Raw genomic sequence first — 15,579 nt, 5'->3', positions numbered from 1 at the left:
ATTAAGATGATTTCTATGTCAATGTTGGCTTGATACTTTCTTATTCGACTCTTCATGGATTAAGCCAAAAAAAAAAAACAAGAGATGGCATTCACGCTTCTTTCTTAACTAGTAAATGCGACTTCACTGAAGACAAGTTTGGTCCTTATACGGCAGTTGAATGATAAGCTTTGGTGGCATCTAAAGATACTTTTAACAACATGTATTCAGATTCCAATGGTTTTCATAACAAGATTCCTTTTGATTGGCAAACTTTTTGAATAGCTTCTAGGACGAAAGATTCTTACAACATTGATATGAATCATCATCAACTGTCTGTCATGGATTTCCTACTTTTACTTTTACGTTTGTTATTCAATTTTTCCAAGTCATAGCATAATTCGCGCTGCTTCAGTCGATTGCTGTAGCAACCAAAGTGGATTATGCATACTTCATGAGAAGCGGATCAGATGCTATTGTCTAATTAAAAGCTGCTTTCTTGATCTTTCAACTTGTTGAAAAGATTTTTTTCTTTAAAAAAGTTCTTTCTTTTGATTCGTAAATGGTTATTCCACTCAAGTCTATATATGCTAGAAAAAAGTTGGCTGTCTATTGGTAGAATAATGTTTTCAATGAAGGAAAAAACTATAATCACTTCTTATACTCGATGTTTTACCAGTACTTTTATTGGAAAAACTGGGGGGTTTTGATCATACTCGGTTATTGAGAGGCAAAGAAGAAACGAAAACACTTCCCATAAAGGTAGAGAGAAATCTGAGAAAACAAGAAGAAGAGGGACAATGGCAAACAGAACAAAGTAACATGGACTGCATAGACCGTGTCGGTTAATTACTACAGGATGTCAGCTATCCAAACAACTTATAATAAAAACTGAGCACACTTTTTTTAACTTTTTCCTAATCTTCTACGGTTGGGTATAAATTATTGTTCTCTATCTCTGAATTGGAAAAACTTCTTGACACTTGAGAGCATAAACTAGCATCATAATAGCTGGTTATTAATCAATGAAAGTACTCCAAATAAGATTATAGAACTTGTTAAACCCACAATAAATGCATATCACTTGAAAGTGCAGGCTATCATAGGACCTTTTTTTTTTGGAGTTAGTAACACTTTATCACCTACCCCAGCTGGTGATAATTTTGGAAGGTTGCATGAAATTGCAGGAGCTCCCTTCTTGTTTAGGGGAATGTCTAACTCTTCAATTGATTGAGGTGCATCGATGTCCAGAGCTTGTAGGTTGTTTAGTTCAAGACATCAAGGAAGAACAGATCAACTGGGGAAATGAGGATCTAAACATCCTCATCTGCGAAGAAATTGAGGATTTTTCTTCGTGTTCAGATTGAGATTCAGAAATATGTTGACATTTGTAGCAAATGAATGTACCATTTGATAAATGGATTTCGAAAATGTTGATTACTTTGTGCCAAATGGTTATACATGCATCCCAAGTATTTGTGCAGTTCATTTGACTGAATGTAAATGTAAAACAATCCGATTGTAGATCTTTTTAGTCATCTGTGTTGTGTCATGTGAACAAACTGGTGATGGTGTGTTTTGTGTGTGCTGGGAAATGCTGTTTAGAGTGGTAGCTGAACTGGATACATCCTGGCCAAAGCTGTGAATCTCAGGCATGTCGCTCTCAAGTTTACAAGAGGTTCGCTCTCCAATTTTGTTGGAGCAGAATATTTATGGTCCATTTTCTGCAGATTGCAGTTGGAATTATCATATCTTCTAGTTGATGTCAACCAAAATAAAAAACAAAAAAAAAAGAGAGAGAAGAACTAAATCCAGTCTTGCTATGATCAATAGTATTTTTAATAAAATTATCATTACGGCCTTTCTTTCCCCTCGATAATAGAGAAAACGGAGTCCAACTGTGCTTGCCTACTTACTGGCTTGATGTTCATAGCTAAGACCTAAATGAGCCAAGGCTGAGAAAAACTTTGGTGATTCTTCTGGAATGATTAGTGTTCAGGGATTGAAATTGATCAGTGCAAGTGATTCAATGCTCCTTCCTGCTGCTAGTTTGGATCCCCAAGTCTATGAGAAAGTAATGGCCTACTTATCTTTGCAATGGATCTTCTCTTTGTGTAACAATCTTGATTCTCTCAAAAGTCCTTTCTTTCAAGAAACATGTCAAAGAGGATACACTATATCATCCATTCTCTATCAACTGCAAATAAACTGAGATACACATCAGAATTGAATGGAAAAGACACATGGAATTTTGCCTTGATAGATTAGACAGTTGCTTTCCTGGAACATTCATTGTTTGTTTGACCATTCAGAATCTCAATGTAGTCCAGATTTCTGAGCAAGAAAAGCAATCAGGGAATAAAAGCCTCATTTCCACACCTCTTTTTGCAGCCTGCAATATATGATGGAACTTGGAAGTGCAGTAGAGGTGGCGTGTGAATGGAATTACTTAGTAGTGATAAGCAAGCTGCAAAAGCATTTCAATGTTAAAAATTAATCAATAATGCCTGTAGAGCAACTGCACAGATTAGGAGAAAATGAAACATTTGCCACTTCTTCTGATCGACAACATTTGACAGCAGAAGGAATTTTTCTGTCCAAACATGACTCTTCAAAAAAAAATAATAATAATAATAATGCATTCTGAAATTTTAAATTTTTTTAGGGGCTTAATTGGGTACTTCTCAAATTTGTTGTTTTCCTCCCATATCATATTTGAAAGAATTTTGTGCTAAATTTTTCTAAAGCAAGTCCATAAAACAAAAGGAAAGCAGATAAAATAAAAGAAGTATGCCATGTCTTGTTACCAAATAATTCTACTTCACTATTAATAAGAGTATGCATATGGATTTTATTATTATAATTATTATTATTATGTAACAGGGGCCACCTAAATCACACTAATAATTATCGCCTAACTTGCATTTGTCCTTTGAATATATACAGCTACAATTACTGACTGCCTTGAATTTATATACTTTTGTCATTTAATTTTACTTTTTAAAAATAAAAATTAACACCTTAATCCAATTCTAATGAGTGTCTGATGGACCCTTTTTTTATATATATGTGTGTGTGCGTGCGCGCGCGTATATATATATATATATATATATATATATATATATATATATATATATCACATGACAAGGTCAAATTAAGTACAAAGTAAATTCATATGAGTAAAAATTGTAAATCTCTATTTCTGCATTATGTAAACATGCTTTCTATTATTAGGAAAAATATGAGCCCGCTTGGATTGTTATTTTCTAGAGTTTTTATAGAAAAATATACTATAGTGATTTAATTTATGTGAGACAAAAAGTTGATTGAAAAAAATGTTTGCGAAAAATACAGAAATTTTTGCGTGGAAAATGATAATCCAAACAACGCCAATAACTTAAGCATGCATTCTAAAGAGTAATGGGTTTTATATAGTGTTCTAAAAGCCAGGAGAAGTAATAATGCCCAAAAGAGTTGGTCGGTAACGGGCTAATGGCCTAATGGGGTCCTCCTTTGAGTGCCCAAAAGAATGAAAAGATAAACGGCATATTTACTTTGCTGTTTTTAGAATCGAAAAAGAAGGGAAGAACGACAACATTCTACTCTTCCACCTCCTTCCATGCTGGTTGGTTACGTCCCCCTTCTCCCCTGCCTTCCTGCTTCATCTCTTGCAAGCTCTCTTTCCTATCGTCTTTCTCCATCTCTCTCGGATTTCTAGTACTTGGGACTTAGAGATAAATCTCAGATACTGGAAGAGGGATCATGCTCAGTAGAAGAAGAGAGCAGCTAGACTGACTGCATACTTTACATTGATTTAGCCTTCCTCAAGCTGAAGAGGCTGGTGGGCGAGGATGATTTCTGCAAGAAATATCATGGATTGAATATGCTGAAGGTCGAGTTAAGACTAGTGAAAACATTTCTCCTCTGTGCTAGCAAATTGGGGGTTCTCCATTCGCAGCATTCAAGAACATGCTCGTGAAAATTTGCAGTGTTTTTACCCTCTTCAGGGTGGATTGCCCCTTTCTGGAGAAGACTCTTGTTTTCAACTCAAGAGCTTAAGGAAAGTAATTAGAGATGCATACGTATGGATGTCAGATTCCATGTCCCAATCCCTTTCTCACCCTGGATTCCTGTCCAATACAAAAGATATTGAGCCATCGCTAGAGCTGCAGCTTCAGTGGCACTGGAAGCAAAGGATGCCTGAATGCTATTATATGTTGGATTGCTTATTGGAACTGAGTTCTTCTGACAAAGGTGAATTTTTGGATTTCTTCCACTCCTTGCTGGAGAATTTTGAGGATAATCTCTTATGGGGTAAAGCCCGTGATTCAAGATTTGCTACGCTCTTGAAGCCCCTTCAAGAGAAGTTAGTATTACTGAAAGATTTCATATGTTTTGTCCGAAAGCAGGGCAAGTACAAGAATGAATTTATGAAGCACTGTGGTGTTGTGGCAGTGTCTGCAGCACATCTTTGTTTCCTTTCTTGGTTTTTCAGGGATGATAATCATGTGCTTGATGGAATGGACTTGAATATTTCTGAATCAGTAGAGAAGATCAACCCTGTTGCTGACCATGCCCGTTTGGCTTATACGGGAATCCGGGAATCTGGATCACCATCACTGACTCTGTCTAACGACGATGACTTGCATTGATTCAATCTTAGATATCTGCAAGGATGATCGTGCTCTGAATGAGTTCAAGGTAGAGATAAGACTAGTGAAAATAATTTTTCTGTGTGCAAGGAAATTGTGTCATCCCTTGAAGACTAGACTTCTTGGAAGTTCTGTTTATCGAAATGGGCAGCAGTTTTGCTCTCTGCTTCTTGAATTAAAGGATGGATTGCCCCACAGCAACTTGGCCGGAGCAGCCTTTGATTTTCCAGAAACTCTAAAGAAATTTAGGGAAAACACAAATAAACTGTACGTTGAAATGTTGGACGCCTTATCGGTATCTCAGTCAAGAGTTATATGGGATACAAGAAATTTTGAGCCATCTTGGAGGCGTGATTGGCATGACTATCCTAAGAGTCAGGCATCGTCTCGCAGTATGTTGGATATCTTTTTGGAATCCAGTTCCCCTTCAAGGGATGAATTCATGGAATTCTTGTACTCCTTGTTAGAGAATCTTGTGGATATTGTCATCGGGGATGAAGCCTTTGATTCAAGACTTGAAAAATTGTTGGAACCATGGTTCAAAGTCGCAGTCGTAGTCCAGACCGTTTCACATTGATCTCGACATATCGGTCGCAGTCTCAACGAGACTCGAATTTTTGATATATTTAATATTCTAAAAATTATTAAAAAATATGAAAAACAAAAATTATTAAAAAATATGAAAAACAAAAATAATTAAAAAAATTAGTAAAAATAATAAAAATTCAAGTTGATTCGGAATGACTCGGAGTGATTTGATGTGATTCGACCGTTTCAACCATTTACGGTGACGTCTCGGCGAGTCAAATATCTTGGAATTGTATCGTTCCGATATCGTATCGGGAAGGTTCGAAACGGTGACAACTCGACCGAGTCTTTGAACCATGATTGGAACCCCTCCAGGAGGAGCTAGTATTCCTTAAAAATTTCTTTCTCTTTACCAGTTTCTTAGCAAGCCAAAGCGGAAATTTATGGAATTGTGGCTCTATCTGCAGCACATCATTGTTACATTTGTTGGTTTTCCAGAGATGATAACCAAGTATTCTCTTTACTTTTTAGGAGATATACGTTCTTCTCTTAGAATTTTATTTTTACCTTAATAATATGTAAATGTATTCAGTGACCAACGGAAAGTGCTCATTTTAGGTGGCTTTAGAAAATTTTTTTTTGTCCAGAATAATACGTTGAAATTCAACATATCTGTATAAATAAATTGATAGCCATTCATAATATAAAAAAAGCAATTTATGTAATTTTTTATGACTACAAGCATAACCCTAATGCTTATTTAAGAAGTTAGTCCAATGGTGAGGTTTTCCCATGCACAGAAGATATGTAGTTTAATGATTGTAGGATTTGTGGGTTTATTGCATTCTTGTATATTTTTATTAAATATCTGTGTTGCTATTTGTTACTACTTTTAATGTGAATATTTCACAGAGCTAAGTAAAATTGTGCTGGCTCCACCACTAATTTTACATACAAATATATCATCTCTTGTTACCTCTGCTTTTTGGGCTATTTAGGTATCTAATCATAATGATCTTTGTGTTTTTTTGTCTATCGTTTTGCTAATTAAGATGATTCTTGCGTCAATCTTTACTTAATTCATGGCTTTCGCGTTTGACTTTTTTGTTAATGTAATATTATAATTTCATTAAATTTGCACAAGTGATAAAAATTACATTAAACGGATTCAGATACTATAGATGTAAAGAATTAATAAAAGAATTACACTGTGAAACTCAAAAAATCAACAAAAAGTTACCGGTGGGGCTAAATCCACACTCTCTAGTCTAAAGTCACACATTTTACGCCAAAATGTCTATAAGCCCGTACTATTTATCAGGATTTCATAGAAACTTTTTCATTAGCAAAACTAACCTTTTGTGATGGAAAAAGATAGCGCCAATGAAGTTTATTTTCTCTCCCACTCAATTGCATCCTTTTATAATTCCTTTTCCTTACTTTATGATATTCACAATCCATAGCGAACAACTATTATCATCAGCTGCAAAACTCCAAACTTCTAGTTCCAAGTGAGTATGAAATCATTGCCATGATCATTATTTTTTTTATTATCAATAGATATTTGAAAATCAAGTATCACTATTCAGTCTTGATCCTGAAATTTTTGTTTTTTTATTATCAATAATATTGGGTTTTCTTGATTGGATATTTAGATTTCAATTTTCTATGGAGAACCCATATTCATGTGTTTATTTGGATATCCAATAGAGATCCTTACATATGTTAATTTCTAAATTTCTTAACGTTTTTCTTCGTTCCTTTTGTTGGCCTTGGTTGAAACAATGCCAACAAATGTTATTACTTCTCTTATTACGTATGAGAAGATGAGAACTGTTCTGGTAAATTTTTGCTATACTCTGGTATATTTTAGTTGATGATGATAGTTGTTACTATAAGTTTTCAGTATTGGAAGGTAAGGATGGGGAATGATAAAAGGATGCAGTAAAGTGAGAGAAAAAATAAACTTGATTGGTTCCATATTTTACCACCACAAGAGGTTAGTTTTGGTATTGAAGAAGTTCCTATGCAGTCTCGGTGAATAGTGTGAGCTTTATAAACATTTGGGTGTAAAAAGTGTAGATTTATATTAGAGGGGGGTGGATTTAGCCCCACCCAAAAGTTACACCATGAAACACAAAAAGTAAGGTAAAACACTTATAGTCCCAAGGATAATTGTACATATTTCCAACCACCAAATTTGCTACCTAATTGCTTCAAACTCAGATGCTAGGGTGTGATCTGACGAAATAGACCTAAGGAATTTCATATATGACAACTAAATCTACAAAAACTCACATCTAAAAAAAAAAACAGAAAAATTATGAAAAACTTCAACTATGAATCCTTCGGAGAAAAGAAAACTTTTATTGGGAAACTTTAGGAGAAAAAAGCTCACATTAAAATACCCTAAAAAATAATAAATTCTTACTAGAAAACTCTAGAAAAGACTTTATTAAAAATATAAAAGAGAAAAACAGAAGCCATGAGAGGGAAAGAGTTATTGTGTTCGAGAGAGGAGGGAAAGCTAGTGCTTTCGACACGCCAAAAGAAGAGGTCAATGAGTATTCTCACGTGAGTTTAAGGGTGCGTTTGATAAACTAAAGTCTGGAAACTGAAGGCTGAAATCTGAAATCTGAAGTCTGAAATCTGAAATCTGAAGTCTGAATTCATTAACTTATTGAATTGTTAAGTATTAAATCTAATACATTTGAGTACATATCACATTCAGTGATAAGTGAATAGTTTATCACTTAATATTAGGAGCAAGTTTTGCCTAGAAAATTCAGTGTCATTTAATTAATTTAGATGTTCACTTTTTTGTTATTAAACGGTCTGAATATGTTAAGATCTGAATTTATTAAATTTATTAAACGGTCTGAATATGTTAAGATGTGAATTTATTAAATTTAAGTGCTGAATTAGATTATCAAATAGGCCTAAGTCTTAAGAAAACAATAGATGGCCTTCAGGATTCTCTCTTCAATTATAAATGCAACTTCACTCAATCTTATGGATGAAAATTTTGGTCCTTGACTAACACAAGCAATACTTTGACTCAATCCAGCAACTAATTTGAAACTAAATTAATGATTTTAATATAAAAACATGTCAAAAACTAAAATGAGTCGAAATTCCAATGCAAGAAAATTTTCAATTAAAATGATAATTTCTTTCTTGGATTTACATTTGTTTTGTCGTTAATATATTTTCTCAAAGCATTGAAGATTTTAAATATAAGTTAAAATTTTCGTAGTTCTAGATAGGAGCAAAATATGAGTTTTATGCATCTTGGTGCCTCCATTTTTGTGGTTTTCATTAAAAGCATCATTTTTGGCGCTATGGTGAATTCATTATTTTGGCAGTAGAAAGATAAGTGTTAGCAGAAGATTTGTCATATTTATTTTTAGGAAGAAGGTTATATGTATCATTTAACATTTGAATCCCTTAAAAATAGCTTTCTAAAATATGAAATAATTAATGCATTAATTAAGCAGGTTGTTTCTTATCCAGTTAACGAGTGCCGAATAGGCACCCATTATAAAATCCTACTATATAATATACATAATCTAGCAAATAAAAAAAAATTTTACCATTATTATTAAGTCCTTCTTTGAATTGTAGGTCGGAGATTCAAACCCTATCTGCAGTAAACAAATTTCAAAGGTGGTGTTAGAACACCTTTTTGATCTAGTCAGATCTTTATATCTGCTAGCTCCTTACACAGCCTCTCCTCGCTATAGGATATGATAAATTATGCTATACAAATATTATCGTTGCAGGCAAAAATAAAAAAATAAAAAATTTTTACCATCATTATTAAAACAATGTCATCAAATGTTCGGAGCCAATTCAGGCGTCAATTATCACCACAACACTTTGACCCAAAAAAAGAAATCCAGCCCTTATTTTACAATCTAAAAATAAAAATGTTACCCTCATTATTGAAAAAAAAAAATGCCATGACAAGTTTAGCTCCAAGTTAGGCGCTTGAATCTGTAGTCTGCTGACTATTATATACCAAACACAATGATGAGTTTTGACCTTAGGCTGTTGTGCGCTCTTGAGAGTTAAAAAAAAAAAAAAAAAAAAAGAAAAGTAGTTGATGCAAATTGTCAAAAAAAAAAAAAAGGAATTAATTTCATTTTGGTCCTCCAAAGTGAATGGAAATTTTCATTTGGTCTCTCAAATTTTGAAAAATCTCAATATGGTCTTGCGAAATAGCAATAAAATTTTCAATTTGGTCCCTCAAACTGAAATAGTCTCATTTTTTGTACTCTAGAATAAAATGGAATTACAACTGTTCGTTTCCTTTTGACGAGTGAAAAAGTTTTGGGTGGTGGTGACTTGTGAGTCCATTTCGATGGGGTAGAGAAGAAAAAAGTCGACAGACTTCCGGAGATAGAGAAATCTCAGACAAAATACTGGAACCGGACTCATGGATTACAGAAGAAGGCAGCAGGACAGCAAGTATTGCCCTGAAATAATCTTAGAAAAGCTGCAGTTGCTGGGGGACGAGGGTGTTTTCTCCAAGGATGATGGAAGTTTCAGGATGCTGAAGCGGGACTTAGAAGAACTGAAAGACTTTATCCCGAATGCGAGGGCATTGGAGGATTCCTTTTTTAGCCTTGTAGAATTTGTTCATCCAAATGGGCAGCAGTTTTACTCTTATTTTGGATTAGATCAGGATTTTTCCCGCTTCCACTTGATTGGAGAAGACTCTAGTTTACGGGATTTTCTGAAGAATTTTATGCACCAGATCAGATGCCTTGAAGAGTCTGTTCATCAAAGTAGGATGCTGTTTTCCCCTTTTCATGTTGGAGAAGCCGCTACATTTCGAGATATTCTAAAGAATTTTAGGCAAGATATCGGATGCCTTGAAGATTCTATTCATCAAAATTGGAAGGTCTTTTACTCTCTTCTTCTTAAGGATGGATTGCCTCCCACTGGAGGCTCTTGTTTTCAAGAAAGTCTAGAGAATTTGAGGCAGCAAATCAGACATCTTTGTGGAGAGCTGTGGAATTCCATGGTGCAATTCTTTTCAGAGTCTGCAGAGATATATTCGAAGCTGCTTTTGGAGCATGGCTGGACGGGTGAATGGTATTCCAGTATCTTGGATCGCTTACAAGGAGAGCATTCTTCTTGGACATATGAATTAATGAGATTATTCAACTCATTCCGAGAGAAGTTCTGCTGTTTTCTCCGCGTTGCCAGACTCCGTGATTCAAGACTTGGTCTGGTCGTGGCTATTTTTGAAAGGGACCTAAAAGCATTGAACGTTTCAAGTGACTATCTCTGGAACTGGGCGGAAGGCTTTATTAATGAGCAAAATGTAGTTGTGGCTTTATTTGCAACACATCTTTGTTGTTTGTTATTCAGAGGTGATAATCAAGTATTTGATGGAACTGACATTTGTTTGTCTACCAATACAATGACTTGCATTGATTCAATCTTAGATTTCTGCAAGGAAGATCATGCTTTGAATGAGCTCATGGTAGAGTTAAGGCTGGTGAAAACATTTTTCCTTTGTGCAAGGAAATTGTGTAATCCCTCAAAGACTGGACTTCTTGAAGATGCTGTTAATGAAAATGGGCAGCAGTTCTGCTCTTTTCTCCAGTTAGAGGATGGATTGCTTCCCAGAGAATTGGCTGGAGATACCTCTAATTTTAGGAGGATTCTAAAGAATTGTAGGCAAAAGATCAGTAAAATGTACGTCGAGATGTTGGACTCCTTGCTAAAATCTGTCTCTCAGGGGCGTGACAGGTATGACTATTGCAACAAGAGTCATAATTCATATCTGGAGAGCTTTTTGGAATCCAGTTCTCCTTCGAGAGATGAATTCTTGGAATTCTTTTATTTTCTCCTACAGAATCTTGAGGATATTGTCATCTGGGGTGAAGCCTGTGATTCAAGACTTGCAAAATTATTGGAACCCCTTCAAGAGAAGCTAGTGTTCCTTAAAAATTTCATTCGTTTTGCCATTTTGCAAGTCAAGCCCAAGAGGAATCTCTTGGAGCACTGTGCAGTGGTGGCTTTATCTGCAGCACATCTTTGTTACATTTGTTGGTCTTCAAAATATGACGATCAAGAGCTTGACGGATTAGGCATAAAGATTTCAGAACTAATAGACAAGATCAAGCCCGCTGACCACCGAGCCCTTCTCACATATATCCGCGTCGTTGAATCTGGATCAACATCCCCCACTCTGTCAACCAAGCAGGATATGATTATAGTGGGTGAATTTGTAGATTCTCTCCTAGGTCATCTTTGGGAGCTGCTACTAAATTGTCCTCCCTGTTTCATGGTATCTTTGAAACATCAATTGCGGATGCTCTATGAGGGACTACGATTCTTGAGAAACATTCTCACTAAGGAGAAGTGTGACGGGCTAGATGAAAGAATCAAGGATCTTGTTGGAGCTCTGGTCAGTGATGCTGGGATTATAATTTTTTCACTTTATCAGAACAACATTCGAGAAGCTTCAGCCAAGAAAATAGATATTCAGCTTTTTTGTTTGCTGGAGAAGATTAAGATTATTAAGGCAGAAGTTGAGGAAAAGTATCCCGTAGTGTCAAATTTTAACTTCCTTACAACTAATGCACTGGGGCTTATTGATCTTCTCCTAGAAAAACTAAAGGAAGTAGCAAGCTATGAAGTTGATCCTCTATTTTCTTTTGCAGAGGATAGAGTTCACCTCTTAAGGTCATACTTGAAGAATGCCATGGAGCAGCACAACCAGGATGCAAACCTCCAAGCACAAACAATCCAAGAAGATTTGTCGTTCTTGAAATCATTCTTGGACAACAATTTGGAGCAGCACACAGAGAAGGAAAAGCTTCATATTCAAATGATGCAAGATGATCTTGTATTCTTAAGATCATACTTGGAGAACAACAGGGACCAACGCAACCACCTTGAAGAGCTCCAAGCTCTTAGAAGTCGTATTACGGAAGTGGCACACAAGACAGAGTTTGTTATTGACTCCTTAATAGTTGGAGATGTATCATTTTATTCTCTAATGTTGTTTGACAAAGTCACAGAAGAAATCAAGCTTCTTAAAACCAAGACAAGGGAGTTTGACAGCATCAAAGCCGAGAAGCCTACCAATAGTTCGAGGGATGTGCCACAAGGTAGTATCTCACAATATTTGAAAAAGATGATGATTTTAGCTGTCCAGATTTTGTTCATGATCATTCATTCTCTATGTAATTTTTTCAAAACAGCAGGAAGCAAGTGGACTGGAGCATTCCACCTGGTGCCATCACAGGGTAATATCTCAACCATTCATAAAACTTCAGTATATCTCAAGGATCAGGAGCAAGCAATTATCGATCAACTTATAGGAGGATCAATGCAGTTGGACATCATTTCCATTGTGGGCATGCCTGGACTAGGTAAGACGTTTCTGGCACAAAGAGTCTACCATGATCCATCAATTGCACCTCACTTCCATATTCTTGCATGGTGTTGTATCTCTCAAGTATATTGCAAGAAAGATCTGTTGCTTGGGATTTTGGGTTGCATTGATCCAAAAGCTCAATACTCAGAGATGGATGAAGATGATTTAGCTCACAAACTTTGTAATCACTTGAGGAAACAGAAGTATCTCATAGTTTTAGATGATGTGTGGGATATTGAGGCATGGAATGCATTGAAAATATCTTTCCCAGATTATGCCAATGGAAGCAGAATTATATTAACGAGTCGGCATCATGGAATTACCGGTAAACCTCACCATCTTCGGCCACTTGATGAAGAAGAAAGCTGGGAGTTACTAAAGAAGAAGCTGTCAATTACCATAGAAGGTGGCTATCCTGTAGAAGTAAGTGTTCTTGGAAGGCAAATAGCAAAAAACTGTAATGGACTGCCTCTATCAATCGTCATCATATCTGGAATTCTCGGGACTCTAGATCAAGGTCGTTGGGGAGAGGTAGCAGAAAGGCTAGACTCAAACAGCAAGATTGGTGCCACAGAACAATGCAAGAGTATATTAGAGCTGAGTTACATACATCTACCTGACCATTTGAAGCCATGCCTTCTTTACTTCAGTGCATTTAGAGAAGACCAAGAAATTTCTGTAAAGAAGTTGACTTGGCTGTGGATCGCTGAAGGATTTCTGCAAAAGAAGGAATCAGAGAGCCTTGAAAAATTAGCAGAAGGCTATTTAATAGATCTAATTAACAGAAGCTTAGTTATGGAGGGGCAAAAAAGATCCATTGGCGGGGTCAAGACATGCCACATTCATGATTTGTTGCATGTCTTTTGTTTGGGAAAAGCTAAAGATAAAAAATTTCTACATTTGATACAAGGATGTGACGGATTTCTTAATTTTGATGAACCACACTACCTATATCGGTTATCCATTCACTCTCAGCCAAAGCATTTTGCGAAGTCAAAGATATTTTGTCCCCATGTACGCTCTCTATTACATTCTTGTCGTGGTATTGGGAGCCGTGGAGTATCATACAACTTATCCTTTGTTTGTCACCTGAAACTTCTTCAAGTGTTGGATTTGGAACAAATTAATCTTGGTTTTACTTTCCTATGTGAATTAGGGTTGCTCATTCAGTTGAGGTACTTGGCTGTTTCGGGTTGGATCAAATACATCCCACCCTCGCTGGAAAACCTCTCGAATTTGGAAGCGTTTTGTGTGACAACATATTATCCTGATTTTGTTCTTTCATCGTTGGAAGATATTTTTTGGAAATTGCAGAAATTGAGGCGTCTACAAGTACGTGGTGCTTTGATTGACATTAGGTTGGCAAAGGAAAATCCTGAAAGCTCCTGTATGTTATACAATTTACACACGTTTTCCACTCCAAAGCTTTATCTTGGGCAAAGCATGGAAAAGATGATGATGAAGTTTCCAAAAATGCGCAGACTGAAATGCTGTCTGCTACAGTCAGAGCAATCTTCTAGTGAGGGTACAAGGATCGTGGCAATGGACTCTCTGAGTCAGTTAGAATCACTAAAGCTGCTACTGGGTAAAGTTACTGCAAATTGTATTGAATTTCATCTCCCCTTGAATCTGAAAAAGTTGACACTGGAGGACTTCTCATGGAGTATAATTTGCACAATCAGAAAGCTACCCAATCTTGAGGCTCTCAAATTAATCCGACAAGCAGATGCGGAAAAGGAATGGGACATGGAAGACATTGAATACATGGAAGAAGAGGAAATTTTTCCTAAACTCAAGTTCTTGAAATTGGAATCCTTGAAGATGGTCAGGTGGATGGGCTCAGGAGAGCATTTTCCCAGTCTTGAGAGATTAATTTTGGAGGGTTGCGCGGAATTGGAAGAGCTTCCTTCTTGTTTATGGGAAACTTTTACTCTTCAATTGATTGAGGTGCATGGATGTCTATACTCTGCTGGAGATTTAGTTCGGGACATTAAGAAACAACAGATGGATTATGGAAACATGGATCTGAAAATCCTTATCTCGGAAGAAGTTGATGAGTCTTCTTCATGTTCAGATGGAGATTCAGACGGATGGTTACCAGAAGAAATTGAGGAGTCTTCTTCGTCGTCGGAAATTCACACAGATGGTCAGGCTAACGATCATCTGCCGTAAGTGTTATTATCTTCTGTATGGTTCTGTTTACATTGATGTCATATTTATCATTGTACCGCACAAATAAGTTGCTATGTATTAATGTACTATTTGGTTAAATTGATTTGTTCCAGATGTTTACACTTGCATCTCACGCATCTGTGGAACTTATATGATGGAATATAAACTTACCTTAGTCAAATGTGTTGGGTCAAAATGGGAATTTTTTTTTTGTTAATTTGTATCATCCCATCCATCTCCACACCCTTCTCACCTTCCACTGCCAAGCCAAGAATTTGAACTTTGAACCTGAGAGAGAAGGGAGAACTCTAAGAGTGTTAAACTTTTCTCTGGTCACTGTTCTGCAAATTAGCTGCTGGGGTGATGATGTGTTTCGAGGGTGTGCCAGGAAAGGTTGTCGAAAGTGGGAGGAAAATTTGACAGATTGTGTCACCTAAGCTAGTAATCTGATCAGGATTGTCTCAGTTCAGAACTGTCCTCTGATTTATGGAACTCTCATCATTACGCAAAACTGCCTTTCGAAGTTTCTTCTGGGGTGATCACCTTTTTATGTACTTCTCAGAGTTTCTTCTAGGGGATTACCAACATAAGTGCTTTTTGGAGTTTCAGTATTCTTGATTCGGGTATTAAAGACTATCTTTCTTTTGCATCTAAGCAATATCTAGCCACGAATATCTTGTTTTTTTTCCCCTTATTTACAAACCATTTGTACGAAGCCTGGATATTGGGCAAAAGAAAAGGTACTTCTTGCCAGATGACAACTCATATTTTCAGGTTGAGATTGTTTGTTGTACATTTAACTCTTCCTAAAAAAGTAGAAAAAAAGAAAAGAAATGAATCTCGTTTGAC

General features: G+C 36.1%; 1 protein-coding gene across 1 annotated transcript; it reads left to right on the top strand.

Annotated features, from left to right (window-relative positions):
• The first annotated feature begins 9,498 nt into the window (after window positions 1-9,498).
• On the top strand, window positions 9,499-14,850 carry LOC113723475 (putative late blight resistance protein homolog R1A-4). Its single transcript, XM_072074779.1, has 2 exons — window positions 9,499-12,289; window positions 12,383-14,850. Exons 1-2 carry the CDS (start codon window positions 9,598-9,600, stop codon window positions 14,728-14,730), a joined length of 5,040 nt encoding a protein of 1,679 aa, XP_071930880.1. The 5' UTR covers window positions 9,499-9,597; the 3' UTR covers window positions 14,731-14,850.
• The last annotated feature ends 729 nt before the right edge of the window (window positions 14,851-15,579 follow it).

This window comes from Coffea arabica, chromosome 1c (genome assembly GCF_036785885.1).
Source record: "Coffea arabica cultivar ET-39 chromosome 1c, Coffea Arabica ET-39 HiFi, whole genome shotgun sequence".
In the NCBI taxonomy this organism is placed as follows: Eukaryota; Viridiplantae; Streptophyta; class Magnoliopsida; order Gentianales; family Rubiaceae; genus Coffea; species Coffea arabica.
Note: the sequence above shows the minus strand (reverse complement) of the source record. Positions and strands in the feature narration are given on the sequence as shown.